This window comes from Phoenix dactylifera, chromosome 2, assembly GCF_051530095.1.
Source record: "Phoenix dactylifera cultivar Ajwa chromosome 2, Ajwa_hap1_PhDact_Kaust_v1.1, whole genome shotgun sequence".
Lineage (NCBI taxonomy): Eukaryota > Viridiplantae > Streptophyta > Magnoliopsida > Arecales > Arecaceae > Phoenix > Phoenix dactylifera.
Genome location: NC_143191.1, coordinates 14,374,915 through 14,388,353, shown reverse-complemented (window position 1 = coordinate 14,388,353; position 13,439 = coordinate 14,374,915). Strand labels below are relative to the sequence as shown.

The following is a 13,439-nucleotide window of genomic DNA, read 5'->3' as shown; positions in this document are numbered from 1 at the left end:
CAGGCTACCTATTTATTAAACAGATTAAACGGGTCGGGTCGGATTACCTGTTTAATAAACAGGTCAGGTTCAAATAGGGCTGCAATTGGGTCGGGTCGGGTCGGGTCCTGAGTGACCCCGACCCGACCCGGTTTTTTGTTCGGGTCCTAATTTTGGACCCAGACCCGACCCGGTTGAAATTCGGGTCGGGTCGGGTCGGGTCGATGCCGACCCCGTCGGGTCATTCGGGTCGGGTCGGATCCGGATCCGATCGGGTCCGGGTTTGGGTCCGGTCGGGTCCATGAGATGAACAAGTTTTAACCCCAGAGCAAGCAAAGTTAAACAATTGTTTTCTGCAAGCCAAGCCTATTCACACATGCAACCAATACGGAGCAGTAGAAAAAAGCAAACATTAGATGGGGGATGCTATGCATTGCCAATATCTTGCACTAGCCATATCCAAGCTCCAGATGTAGACAGTATCTTTATTAACAATGACAAAATCTGAATTGTAAATTGTCTTAGCATCCTAATAATTCATTTGTTGAGGTCTAGTAGTTGAACAACATAATTCTTTGCCAGTTTACCAGAACAATGTATATACCGGGATTGACATTTCTGACAATCACCAACACCGAACTTAGACAATAGTTCGTGTATTGGCACCCGAATACAGAAACACTAAATAAACTAAGGCACAATTAAAACACAGACCGGATAATTTCTAAATGGTACATTCAACATAACTTCAACGAATGCATTCACATCATCAGCAGGCACATCAAACACCGCTCCCACTCCATCAGCGGTAAGAGAAAGGCCCTTCACCCCGCCAATATTTTCATTAGGCAAGACTCTTCTCAAGATACTAAAAGCAAACCTGAGGTTGATATCAGAGAAACCAGAATCAGATAAGGATCACTATAAGACTAATTTTCTGGAAAAATGATTATAGGTCCACCATTCAATACAGAATGTCATCATGCCCTTTGTTAACGAGCAATTGATGTTTTTAGCAAGCATGGAAAAGAATGTTGTGTATTTTTTTCGAATGGTTATTTTAGAAAAAAAGTAAACTGCAATTGGTGGGAATCAAGTTCTATACTTACGCTGGTGAGTCGATTGTCTTTCCTGCCTGAAGAAGTAGGGTTACATAGTTCTCAATAGAAGAGAGCAGGGATCTTTGTTTTATGTCAGTGTATCCCTGCAAAAGGAAAAGGAACTTATCATAATGGTTGGAGGATTTTTAGCAATATTAAGAGCTCCGGAGAGAATAACAGTATTTCTTACTGCAGCCTTTGCCAGTGCTTTTGCAAGTAAATCCACAGCTGATAAACCAGAGGAACTCAAAAGTTGCTCTGCTTGTGACTGAAAAACTGGAATCACGCTGCATTATAAACCAAAATTTACGCACTGAGCTAACAATCAACATATATTTATTAAAGGCAATTCTACTTTTTCAAGTAACAGAAGCATTACCTATCAGAGATGTTTGAGATAGCTTTAGCCGCATCAGATCCAGCAGATTCAGCAACATCAGCAGGTTGCGGAGGAGAGATGTGCTCAAATTTGACACCTGATTCTCTTTCTAATCTAGAAATGCTATATGAATATCTGGGCTCGTATAGCAATATAGCAACTCCAGTATTGCCTGAGAGTAACTTCGATCTGTTAGCAACTCATCAAACTCCAAAATCATTATTGAAATCAAAAGTGATAAAATACCAGCCCTCCCAGTTCGCCCTGAACGATGGATGTAGGCTTCAACATCACGTGGGGGCTCACACTGAGAAATGTAAACATAGTTATTACCACCCAAATAATTAATAAACCAACCTTTTATTATGAAGTCTGAAACTTATAGATCAATAACTAACATGACACAGTCCAGGATTTACATGAATACCTGAATAATCAATTGCACATCCTGGATGTCTAAGCCACGTGCAGCCACATTTGTGGCCACCAAAACCAAAAACCTGCCTGACCTAAATCCAGCAAGTATGACCTGCATAAAATCAACTCCTACAAATTATAAAGGATTATATTGCTGAAAAGTCACTGAGGCAGGTGGTAAAATTTATTAGGTGCCTCATGTGCATTCAGCGTAATTCCAGGTGAAGCATAATTTTAATATCATCATTACTACTTACTTCCCGTTGAGCTTGCACTATATCTCCATGCAAAGCCCTCGACCCAGGTAATGATCCAGCAAGTTCAGATGCAGATTCTTTTGTCTCAGTAAAAATAATGGTACGGCCTCCACTGAGCAAGGAAATTTTGACATAGAAAACATTTAGAAAATTTAGTGCAGAAAAGGAAAACAATAAAAATAAGACCGATAAAAGCTACAAACCGGCTATAACAGTGAATAATATCTGGAATAAGTTGTACTCTTGCTTGACGCGTACAGGGAAGAACAAGATGTCTAACACTGGCACTAGCCTTCAGCTTCTCATTACCAACAAGATCGGCAGTTTTCTTATCAAGTTTCAGAAACCTTTCATGAACTGGAGTCTACTTGACAATCTGCTGTATCCATTGCAACTAAGGTGCAAGCTTGTTAAAAGAGTAAAGCTTTGCCTCGCTTTCATGACATTAATTTTCAACTTATATGCTCAACCACAGCCACTATTAACTGGGCTGCAGATATAAAATGAAGCCACCACATGACATTCATTGGAAATTGAAGATATTTTGTGCATTGTAGAAGCAAGTCTAGTTGAAGACCATGGTTTCAGATCATCAAAACCCAAAATAAAGTGAAATAGATTGTATAGATGCTGGTGTATAGATTGATGATTTAGTGCTTTCAAATACCTCAACTTTCCACTGGGAAAGAGATGCTCGCAGGGCAGAAGCAAAGACATTTGCATTCCAAGGCAATCTCTCTGATTCGATGATGATTCCTCCATACTCATCTTCATAAGCATCCAAAACCTGGAAATACAGGGGGGGCAAAATCTGGTGACTGAGACAATGTGTTAGTGGTGTCAATGTGTCATCAATCATCCTAGTAAAATGAAAAAACTAGGGTTCATTAAAAACTAGACCTGCATGAAGAATAGCAAAGAAGGAGAGTGCTCAAAAAGAAACAATATTTAAAAGAGCTGACGAAGAGCTGACATAGTACAAAAAGGGAAAGCAGAAGATATTCATGTAGAAGGATGAAGCTCAAAAGTTGAACCAATTTTTCACAGAATTTTTCAAAGCAAAATTCAACCCCATATGACAATCCAAAAAGGATGCATCATAGCATCAACATCATATTCAGTGAATTTTAGAATTACATAACTAAGAACATGTATAATGAACCACAATTTTCTTCATCCATTCGACCACAGCTAAAGGATCACCCGCACGGCAGAAACAATCAAGAACATCAGTTAAGATAGATTACCACCATCCTGCATAACTCAAAGAAGCAACGTGAGATGATGCAAATTAGAGAATTCAAATGTCAACATAATAATGAAGATGATTGTTACTACTTACCAGCATAAGCTAATCATCGGTATTAATATCAACAACAGTTTCGTAATCTTCAACCTTGTATTTTGTATGAGGAGGTGGAATATCTACAAATGAAAAAAATACGAAATTAAAAATCTCAAAGTTTCTAAGCACTAATACAGCTGGTACATGATAAAATTTATGAATGTTGTAGAAATTGAACCTGCAAGATGAGGCAAGCTATCTCGAAGCCAATCTTGTGCGCATATCAATACCTCAACCGTATTCGGAGATAGACTGCTACGAAAATCATCCAAAACCCTGCCAGCAGTGCTGAAGGCAGACTCAGATGCCACGGTAGAAACGGGAATTGCCAAGATATCACGTACCATCCTAGACAATATTGGATATTTAGATTCATTGAATTTCCAATACTGTAGAATGTCAAAATTTTGATCTTCTAATGGATGAACCTGCTCCAAAAAATTAAATAGCAAGTCATTTTTATTAGAATTATTGACTAATAATTTAATGTAAGCATCCAAATTAGAGATCGTAAAATACCTTCTCTTCCAAATAGGTCTCTAATTCTGACTTCGATGGTTGGGTAACTTGTACTCCGTGGATGAATTCTTTATAGCCATGCATAAAACGATTCTCATGTCTTCCACCTTGGGATGTAGACACCCTCTCATCCACTTGAACAAGAGAGACATTTGTGCCATATAAAATTGCATAATTATCATACAAAGTTTGAAGAACTTCACGCACTTTGTTGATCTCAAATGAAGCACGATCACCATTACCATGGATTGTCTGAAAGCAATAAATAATAAGATTCATCTTATGTCTTGGATCAAGAACAACCCCTACAGCAAGAATGTGAGAGCATTCCTTCCAATACTTGTCAAATTTTTCTTGCATCTTTAAAGCCATCATCATCACAACTGCATTCTGACTTCTAGATTCTTCAATCAAGAGCATATTGATTCTCCAAATTTCATAGAAATACAAATTTGCAGTTGGATTTTTTGTTTGTGAAAAAACTTCAGTTATAAGATGAAAAACCTTTAAGAAGTTACAAATAATAATGCCTTGAGACCAATCTTTCTCAGTTGGCGCATTATCAAAATTAGGATCCTGGGCCACAAGTCGCATAAATACATCCTTGAATTCTATAGCATCATTTAACATGAGATATGTAGAATTCCAACGAGTAGGTACATCTATGCATATCCTTTTCTTACCATTCATCTTGAACTGTTTCACAATTCCCATAAACAATTCCAACCTTCCTTGAGATGATTTTATATATTTAACAGCCTCACGGATCCTATGAATAGCACCCTCCACTACCTTCAACCCATCCTTCACAATCAAATTAAGAATATGTGCACAACAACGCACATGAAAGAATTTACCATCCAAAAGTAAATCTTTTCTAAATTGTTTTTGAAGTTCTGTTGCTACAACTGTATTTGCTGACAAATTATCAAGAGTGATTGAACCCAACCTTTTCTCAATATTCCAAGATAAAATACAGTTAGCTATAGCATCACTAATGACTAAGCCTGTGTGTGGTGAAGGAACCAACTTAAAATTGATAATATGCTTTTTCAGTTTCCAATCATTAGTGATGTAATGTGCAGTCAGACACATATATCCCAATGTTTGATTTGATGTCCACATGTCCGATGTTAAGCTGATTCTTCCACAGTTCGTCTTGAATAAATCTTCAAGTCTTCGTTTTTCCTTTTCATAAGTTTTAAAGCAATCAGAAGACAATGTTGTCCTTGAAACAATATGAAATTCTGGTCTAAGGTTCCTAATAAACATCTGAAAGGCTGGATGTTCAACTGTTGTAAATGGCATCTCTTGTAGAATTACCATCCTTGCAAGGTCCTCACGACTTCTTTCCTGATCAAATAAATAGGGAACTAATTCGTTCAACGGAACACCATCTTTCGAAGTCACAGTGCCTATTAATATTTTCTGTTTCTTATCATGAAATTTTTTTGCCTTACAAATATTTGTATGCTTGTGAAGATGACTTGTCCCATTTTTTGGATCAGCTGAAAAAATAAAACGACAATAATTACATTTAGCCTTGTCCTTTTGGTTTTGTACCTCACAATAGTGATTCCATATCTCCGATCTCTTTCTTTTGTTCGTTTTAGAGCTATCTGTATTAGAAGGCTCTATAGCTTGAGAACTACCACAACGAAGTACACTTGAAACTTCAGCCATATTTTCATTGCTATCCATCGTAGACATTAACCTATTTTGCATAGAAATCAATAAAAATGTATGAGCATAAAATGCAACTTTATAGATGCATATAATCTAAGCTTTATAATGTCTATCATGTTATTGCATGCATAAAAAAATCATGATCAGTTTATTTACAAAATTTAAGCTATGAACAACATTTCAGTATTCCTAAAAGCTGAAGTAAATGCTATGTCATGTAGTTAACTATTCAAAATTACTGACAAAGTGACACTACAGACTTCATATAACTAAAGCGTACTTCATATAACTAAAGCAACTTTTAAATAGTTATAAAATGGAGGTAAATATGATTACTAAAGCACTAAGAAACTTAAAATATAGTGCACATAAAAATGAAGACCAGGTGAGAACCAAAATGATATTCGGCCAGCCCATGCAGTAACAGACTAACAGTCATCCTGATTCTTTCAATTAAATCAATAAATCATTATCTTTCCTCAAAGATACTCGTACTGTTTTCTTGAGATAATCCCATATTCAGCGCTGCTGCACTAGTTCGGTCCCAAGTCCCAACATCAAGTCCAGCCTCGTTGCCCTGTTACAAGACAAGCCCCCCTCGCGGGAACCTCCTCCCGGCCTATGCTAAAAAAAATACATAGGAGGGACATACCTTGGGACGACGAAGAATGGGGAGAGGGAGATCCGCGGAATGGGGAGCCGGAAGTCGGGAGATCTAGGGCACCGCCGCACCGGGCACAGAAGCTGTCTTCTCTTCTCCGCCGCCGCAGCTCAAGATCTACTTATCCATTATCATAATAGAACAAGAATAGCATTAGCAAAATATTTTGGAAACGATTTGCAAGATATCAGGATGAAAAATATAGAGGACAAAGGCGACTAGCACCTGGTACAGGCGTACAGCAAGGTCCTTGGGACGCTGAAGAATGGGGAGAGGCCAAGGGGGAGATTCGCGGACTGGAGACTGGAGAGCCGGAAGTCGGGCACGTTCACACGGAAGCGGTCTACTCTTCTCCGCCGCCGCAGCTCAAGATCTAGGGCACGGGGCACCTGGGCACGATCGCACGGGATCGAAAAAGAGAGGAAGGCGCTCAAGATCCAGGGCACCTGGGCTGCTGGGCAGTGGGCACGGCCGCACGGGATCGAAAAGGAGAGGAAGGCTGGAAGGAGATCGAGATCTAGGGCACGGCCGTCGGCCACACGGAAATACGGGATCGAAAAGAGAGGAAGGCCGAAGGGATTTAGGGATTTAGCTTTAAGCCTTTATATAGTAACGGGTCGGGTCGGGTCCCGGATCAAGATTGGGTGGACCCGACCCGACCCGAAAAATAGATCGGGTCTAAATTTAGGACCCGACCCGGCTCCGCGGGTCCTAAAATTCGGGTCGGGTCGGGTCTAAAGCGGGTCGGGTCGGGTCGGGTCCCGGGTCGATCCGACCCATTTGCAGCCTTAGGTTCAAATTGTAATTTCTGACCTGTTTAATAAACAGGTCGGATTCAGATTTATGATTTTCTGATCCAATCTGCATGTGACCTGACCCATTTATGATCCAATCTGACCCGATTGCCACCCCTACTGATACGCCCCTATTCTTTCTAATGATTGGTGTGGGCCCCACCGATCATGCGGCGCGGAGTTGCGACTCGCTTAGCCCCCACGCTGACCGCCCATTCCACTTCACCTCCACGGCTCAGACCCCGCGCGCGTACTAAGGTCCGTTCCATCCGATCGAAAATATCCCAGTTTGATCGAGCCGTCCAAATTTAGAGATTATTCGCAACCGTAGAATAACTGTTACACCGCGTGACATGTACCGCACCGAGTTCCTCCTCGTCTTCCTCGAGAAGGAGCCCGAAAACTCCGAGCGCTTCCTCTTCGATTTAATTTTTCTCCCGGCCTCCGTGATCTCGGCGAGAGGGGTAGGCTGAGGGATTCCCTTGTCCTCCTCCCTCTCCTCCTTTGCGGGGTGTCGTTCATTCTTTGATCGACGAGAGGCGAAGGATTTATGCTCTTCTTCTTCTTCCCCAGTTGGATGATGGTGTGAGGATTTGAAATTTTTCTTTGGGTGGGGGGGGGGGGGGGGGTGTTGGAGTTTGTGCGGCGGGAGCTCTGATTTTTTGGGAGGGATGGCGAGCGATCTGCCAATGAGCGCGGAGCTGGAGCAGATTGATGGCGAGATCACCGACATCTTCCGACCCTTCAGTAAGATCGTTCTTCAATCCTAAGCGTTTGGTTTTTATTATGTATATTATTATTATCACCCGGTTTTAGATATGTGGCGTAAGTTCTGACGATTTGTAGAGTTTTAGATGGAAAATGAAAGTTTTTTCGGGCCTAATTTCATGATAATTTATTGGTTGAGCAATAAGTTGTATTGTTTGGATACCAGGAAAACAGAAGATTTTTAATAATTTCTTTAGGAATTTATTGGTTAGATTAGCCAGTAGGCTGGTGATTCAAATTTTCTTTCCTAATAAAAATATTTACATACGGGGTTGAACAGGTTTTCCTTGTGGAACTTATGCTTACTTGCTGACACCAAGTTTAAAATTTTGTTAAATGAATGTATAGTGAGCTGAGAGAGAGAGAGAGAGAGAGAGAGGAACTAATGCGCCCTACGTACCATCGTCTCAAAAAACAAACACCATGAAGTGCCGGTAAAATTTTTGGTAGGAATAGGAAGAGTATGCATGTATGTATGTGTGTGAATTGTCGGTACATATGGGCATACTTACGTATGTACATAGGTCCATGCATGCATGCATATAATAGTTTAGTTTATCATGGGAGTTTGTAGAAGGAATGTAACAAAATGCTGGAAGGAATGGGACAACATGACACATCAAACAAGCATCTTGATACTTACCTGAAAAAAGAGGGAGCATGACAACTGCAGGAACTACTTAAAGAGTGACAGCAGGAATTTTTAGAAACAATACCGAGACTTAATAAAGTTCTTACCTTCTAGTTCTTCTATATATAAAATATCTCTCACAAAACATGTCACCGCATTTTTTCCCCTCGGCCTCACTATTGATGACAGATTTTACAAACCATATTGAGATGAAGGTGATAGACAAGTTTGTAGACAAAGCAACTCTCGAACTGGTATAATTTTTTCAAGTTTCCTTGATTTAGACCAGGGGTGGTTAACCACCTTCAAACTTTTTTGGTGTCTTTGCCATTGGTAGACACTTTCAAGACTTGGTGCAGTGTGAGTTTCCTTCATTGGATGAACATTGCCTATTGGGAAATTAGCACAATGTAACTGCATCTGAGGAAAAAAGAGGTAAATCTACGATATAGTAAATCAAGGCATATTAGTTGAAGTATGACTTGGGTGCTGTTGATTGATGCCATCAATTCCATATTGTCCATGCTTGTTTTAACTATATAACTCAATCATTGCAAAATGAGTTCGATTAGTTATTCTGATCAAGTTATAGATTCTAGTTTCATTAGCCGGTTAGCTTCTTTCTTCTGCTTTGGAAGGAGATTGGGCCTTTTTGTGTGAGCATAAACTTGACCTTAGAAGACTAATGCAATGGATTGCCGAGGATTTTCAGTACTGTAGGCTACTTTGGCAGACTTGTTCTTCATGTACCTCTGTTGATATGCACTATACCACAAGTTTGTAAGTTATTAGCGTTACTTGATATGTTATGAATGCATCAAGCTCCAAATAAAGTAGGCTGATTTTATACGTCTCAAGAGTGGCAGCTGGTCCATCCATGAAAAAATAATTCTTGGATCATACCTTTATTGGAGTAAAGAGCAATACAAGTCATATATGAGTTGATAATGAGCAAATCAAAAAATGCTGGAGAAGAACTTGATAGGAGTGTTTAAAAAATGGTGGAGTTTGGTGTAGGATTGACTTTAGAAAACATCTGATCAAGAATCCAACTGTCATCTGGGGTGGCAATCGGGTCGGCTCGGGTCAAATACAGGTCGGGTCGGATGCGTATTGGGTCAAAAATTCATCAACGCTAACCCGACCTGTTTATTAAACATGTCAAAATTTCAGATCTAAATCCGATTTGTTTATTAACCGGGTAATCCGACCCCAACTCACGTAACCCATTTATTAAACAGGTCAAGTCAGGTTAAACAGGTTAGACGGATTTTTAACATGTTAAATAGATTTAAACAGGTTAAACAGGTTAAGCAGATCGGGTTAAATATGTCAGAAATAGGTTAAGCATATTTCAAACAGGTTAAACAGATTTTAAACAAATTAAACCGGTCAGGTTAGGAACCAATCTAATTATTAAATGGATTAAAATAGTTTAAACGAGCCAGAGGTTTAAACCTGAACCCAAACTATTTAATAAATAGGTCTAGACAGGTTGACCCATTTATGATCCAAATCCATTTATGTTAAACCCAAACTTGCTTAAAAGAGGTCATTCACAGGTCGGGTTGACGGGTCGGGTCATAGATTGCCAACCCTACTATCATCATCCAAGGTGTACTTGGTAAGGGATTTATTTCATGGCATAAATGATAGTACATAAGTATATCTATTGATGTCTTTGTTACATGGGCGTGGTGTTTTAGGGGCCTTGGCCAAATTCTAGCAATTTAAGTATAAAATATTTATCAGAACTTCAGGTTTGCTTTATGGATGAAATAGATATTTACATATTTATTTTTTATATTATAATTGTAAATTAGAATAAAATTACTTAATTAGATTTCATGTCCAGATTAAGTCTTTTAAGTCTTTGATTGCGAGAAATCTCTCTTATGTGCCAGGAGAAGGTTGCAGGCAGAATTTTGGAGACTTCTATATTATTCAATATTGTGGTAGATACTATGGTTTTCTCATCTATTCCTTTCTTCTTTGTTAATTCTGATTTTATCTATTTTTTTTTTATCTCCTCCCATATGTTCTCTGCTATATTTTGTAGTGTCGTAAGATCATGTGCTCATTTCTTTGCATATACTAGTGTTTGTGGGAATCTTGTGAATGCATTAACTGGTTGTAAAATTCTTGGATGCTATTGGGAAGGATTCTTTTATCAAATAGCTAAACTGCTGCGTCTAGGTACGTGCAGCATCCATAGTTGCCAATTAGGTGGATGTAGAAGTTTTTGGTACCTGAATTCCTCCATGCATTCCACGTATCTCAAACACAATGAGATGGTGACTTTTGATCATCAAAATTTGGCTCCTTTTGTACCCATTTGATGTTGAGTAGGCACATTTTTGCATATACTTATAACATAAGTCAGCTTGATGACATGAAAAATTGGTGCCCAAGGTGAAATTAAAGATGACTCACACGTGTTTATTTTTTTTCTACAAAATATCTATGACAATAGTGGGGAACTTGATTGCCTGATTTTTGGCATTTCAAAGAAACAGGAAGATGTTTATCTTGTTTTCTCTGCAGCATAAATGTTAATATGAGGCTTTGATCTCTCTCTCTCTATATATATATATATATATTTTGGAGTGGGGATGTTTGCAGGAGCTGTATGGGACACCAAATCTCTTTGTGAAAGACATGGAGCTGTTATTCTTGGACATCTGATTTCTCTTACAAAATATACTTGATGTAACTGGAGTCATGCATTGATAAATATTTTCATGCTCTCATTGGTTGCATTGCAGTTTGGTTTCTTCTTCACTTTCTCACTTTAATTATGACCTAGTTTTGTGGTTCCAGTTACATATTGGTTTTAGTAATATAACTATATAATTTTCTGTTTTATGGATTTAAATATGAATGACTAATAGGTCCATGTGACTTGTTTTTGATTTTTCTTTATGTCATGAAACTTGCTTTGCAAGAATTCTTTGTGTGTTTACTTTGATTAAAAAGAAAATGATGTTCCATCATGATTATTGCATCCCGTTCTTTAAATTCAAGTATTAAATGTAAAACTGCACATAGGAAACTCCTACCATTTTCAATAATATTTAGGCTTTCCCTTTTCTTGATTCTCTGCAGAAATGGATTCCAGAAATTGGATAAGATTAAAGATTCTAATAGACAGTCTAAGCAATTGGAGGAGCTCACTGGAAAAATGAGGGAATGTCAGCGGTAGGTCAGGTTGACTTTTCCTTCAATATGTTCCATATAACAGAATTTATTTAGGCTATTGTAATTTTGAGTGAGCAACAAGTATGAATACGTAGCTTGCACTTTGCATGCATCGTATCAACTTATCACTTGTTTTCCAAGTGAGCAAAAAACTTTTTAATAACATGCTCTGTGGACTACACCTTCGTAACATGTGTTTTTCTAAATATTTTGTTTGTTGTCTTTTACAGGTTGATTAAAGAGTTTGATCGTGAAATCAAAGATGAAGAAAGTGGAAATACTCCTAGTTTAGTTTGAAATTAATTTCGAGGTTGAAACTCGAGATCAAGCTTGATACTTTTTATTATTTCGTGCTTGATTCAAGTTTAATTTTGGACCAAGCTAAACAATCTAATTAATCAGTTTGAAAATCTTATATCGGGCTCGAAACCAATTCAAGCTTGAGCCAAGCTCAGCTCAAAAGCTCGAATTAAAACTTGATGCAAGATTAGTTTATTTTGGATTAACACACATACATACTCAAACTTGAAAGCACAAACTGGATCCAAGTTTTAGTTCGAATTTGAATTAAAACTTGATATATACGTACACACATGTTGCAATTCAGACGGGCAAGCATCCATCAGCTCAAAGCTAACATGGATCAATGAATTTCAAAAAAGTAATTACTATGATATGTCAAAAATCTAAATGTAATTGCTCTGATATTTCAAAAATATAAATTGTGTCGAAGCGGTTAAGGCTGCAATACTTGAGATCATCATTGTCCCGGCAACTCTCATATTCAAAGTAAATTAATATTAGACATGACCAAACCTACTCTCAACTTAAAGGTAACATAAATCGGTGAATTTCAAAAACCTAATTATTCTGAATATTTCAAAAAGTAAATCTAATGACTCTGATATTTCAAAAATCTAAACTGCATCGAAGCCGCTAAGGTTGCACTACTTGAGATCGCCATTGTCCCAACAACTCTCATATTCAAAGTAAATTAATACTAAACTACGTAATCCAGCTCTAAAAGAAATTAAATAAGTTAGAGATAGAAATGAACTAAATGAAATCCATATATTATTTATAATATAATGGAGCACAAAATTTGCCAAGCTGCTGAAAACTCTGTACAGCCATCTATGTTTACAGAGTCTAAAGCAGCTTTTGTTTATTTCTAAAACTTTTGTTTATTTCTAAAACTTTTGTTTATTTCAACCCTATTTCATTCACTTGTTAGGCTCTAGCTACTTTCCTTTGGCTACTAAATCCGTATGCTCAGAAGATCTTAAAACTTCTTTCCTCTAACCACTATTTTCATGATATAATGCAAGAAGGCATTTTCAGTAGCAAAAAAATGCTGCTAAATATGATAAAGTTATCACTAAATTGTTGTCACTGCAAACTGGCAACAAAAATAAAACAATAATCTTGTTAGCCACCATTAATACAACTTTAGCAGCAATATTTATATTTTGAATCAAAAAATGCTTATTATGGAAAAAAATCTCTATAATATAAACTTTTTAGCAGCCATATCTTTTACCATTATAGGTCTACATATTTTTTTATAGACAATTATTTTTGCCTCTATATATGTAGGCTACTTTTATACGTACATTTTGTTTAAAACTTTGATTTCTACAAGTGCTATATCCCCTGTTTATGTAAGTACCTTATAACTAAAAAAAATGGAAAACTTTAAAATAAG

At 37.7% G+C, this 13,439-nt stretch overlaps 2 protein-coding genes and 1 long non-coding RNA gene across 6 annotated transcripts; 1 reads left to right on the top strand and 2 right to left on the bottom strand.

The window, feature by feature from the left end:
- Positions 1-450: 450 nt before the first annotated feature.
- Positions 451-2,991, bottom strand: LOC103724091 (DEAD-box ATP-dependent RNA helicase 7-like). Its single transcript, XM_039119202.3, has 9 exons — positions 2,800-2,991; positions 2,336-2,496; positions 2,133-2,244; positions 1,886-1,987; positions 1,705-1,765; positions 1,459-1,630; positions 1,270-1,366; positions 1,089-1,183; positions 451-859 (listed from the first exon to the last, which is right to left on the bottom strand). Exons 1-9 carry the CDS (start codon positions 2,989-2,991, stop codon positions 670-672), a joined length of 1,182 nt encoding a protein of 393 aa, XP_038975130.3. The 3' UTR covers positions 451-669.
- On the bottom strand, positions 2,485-6,632 carry LOC120112041 (zinc finger BED domain-containing protein RICESLEEPER 2-like). Of its 4 annotated transcripts, none has more exons than XR_016399136.1 (7): positions 5,560-5,902; positions 3,997-5,349; positions 3,656-3,905; positions 3,475-3,557; positions 3,275-3,386; positions 2,800-2,919; positions 2,485-2,622 (listed from the first exon to the last, which is right to left on the bottom strand). XR_016399136.1 is itself a non-coding variant. In XM_089928758.1 (7 exons), the coding sequence occupies exons 3-6, from the start codon at positions 5,704-5,706 to the stop codon at positions 3,484-3,486; spliced, it is 1,824 nt and encodes a 607-aa protein (XP_089784884.1). In that variant the 5' UTR covers positions 5,707-5,710; positions 6,335-6,460; positions 6,569-6,632; the 3' UTR covers positions 3,134-3,386; positions 3,475-3,483. The 4 variants fall into 4 exon arrangements, 2 of the variants coding, with proteins under 2 accessions (XP_089784884.1, XP_038986563.2); XM_089928758.1 differs by lacking the exons at positions 2,485-2,622; positions 2,800-2,919 and adding exons at positions 6,335-6,460; positions 6,569-6,632 and having other exon boundaries at positions 3,134-3,386; positions 5,560-5,710; XR_016399135.1 differs by having other exon boundaries at positions 2,494-2,919.
- An 862-nt stretch (positions 6,633-7,494) lies between these two features.
- On the top strand, positions 7,495-12,272 carry LOC120112052 (uncharacterized). The gene is made up of 3 exons (XR_005513559.3): positions 7,495-7,884; positions 11,642-11,734; positions 11,965-12,272. It is a non-coding gene; the product is annotated as an uncharacterized LOC120112052 (long non-coding RNA).
- Positions 12,273-13,439: the final 1,167 nt, after the last annotated feature.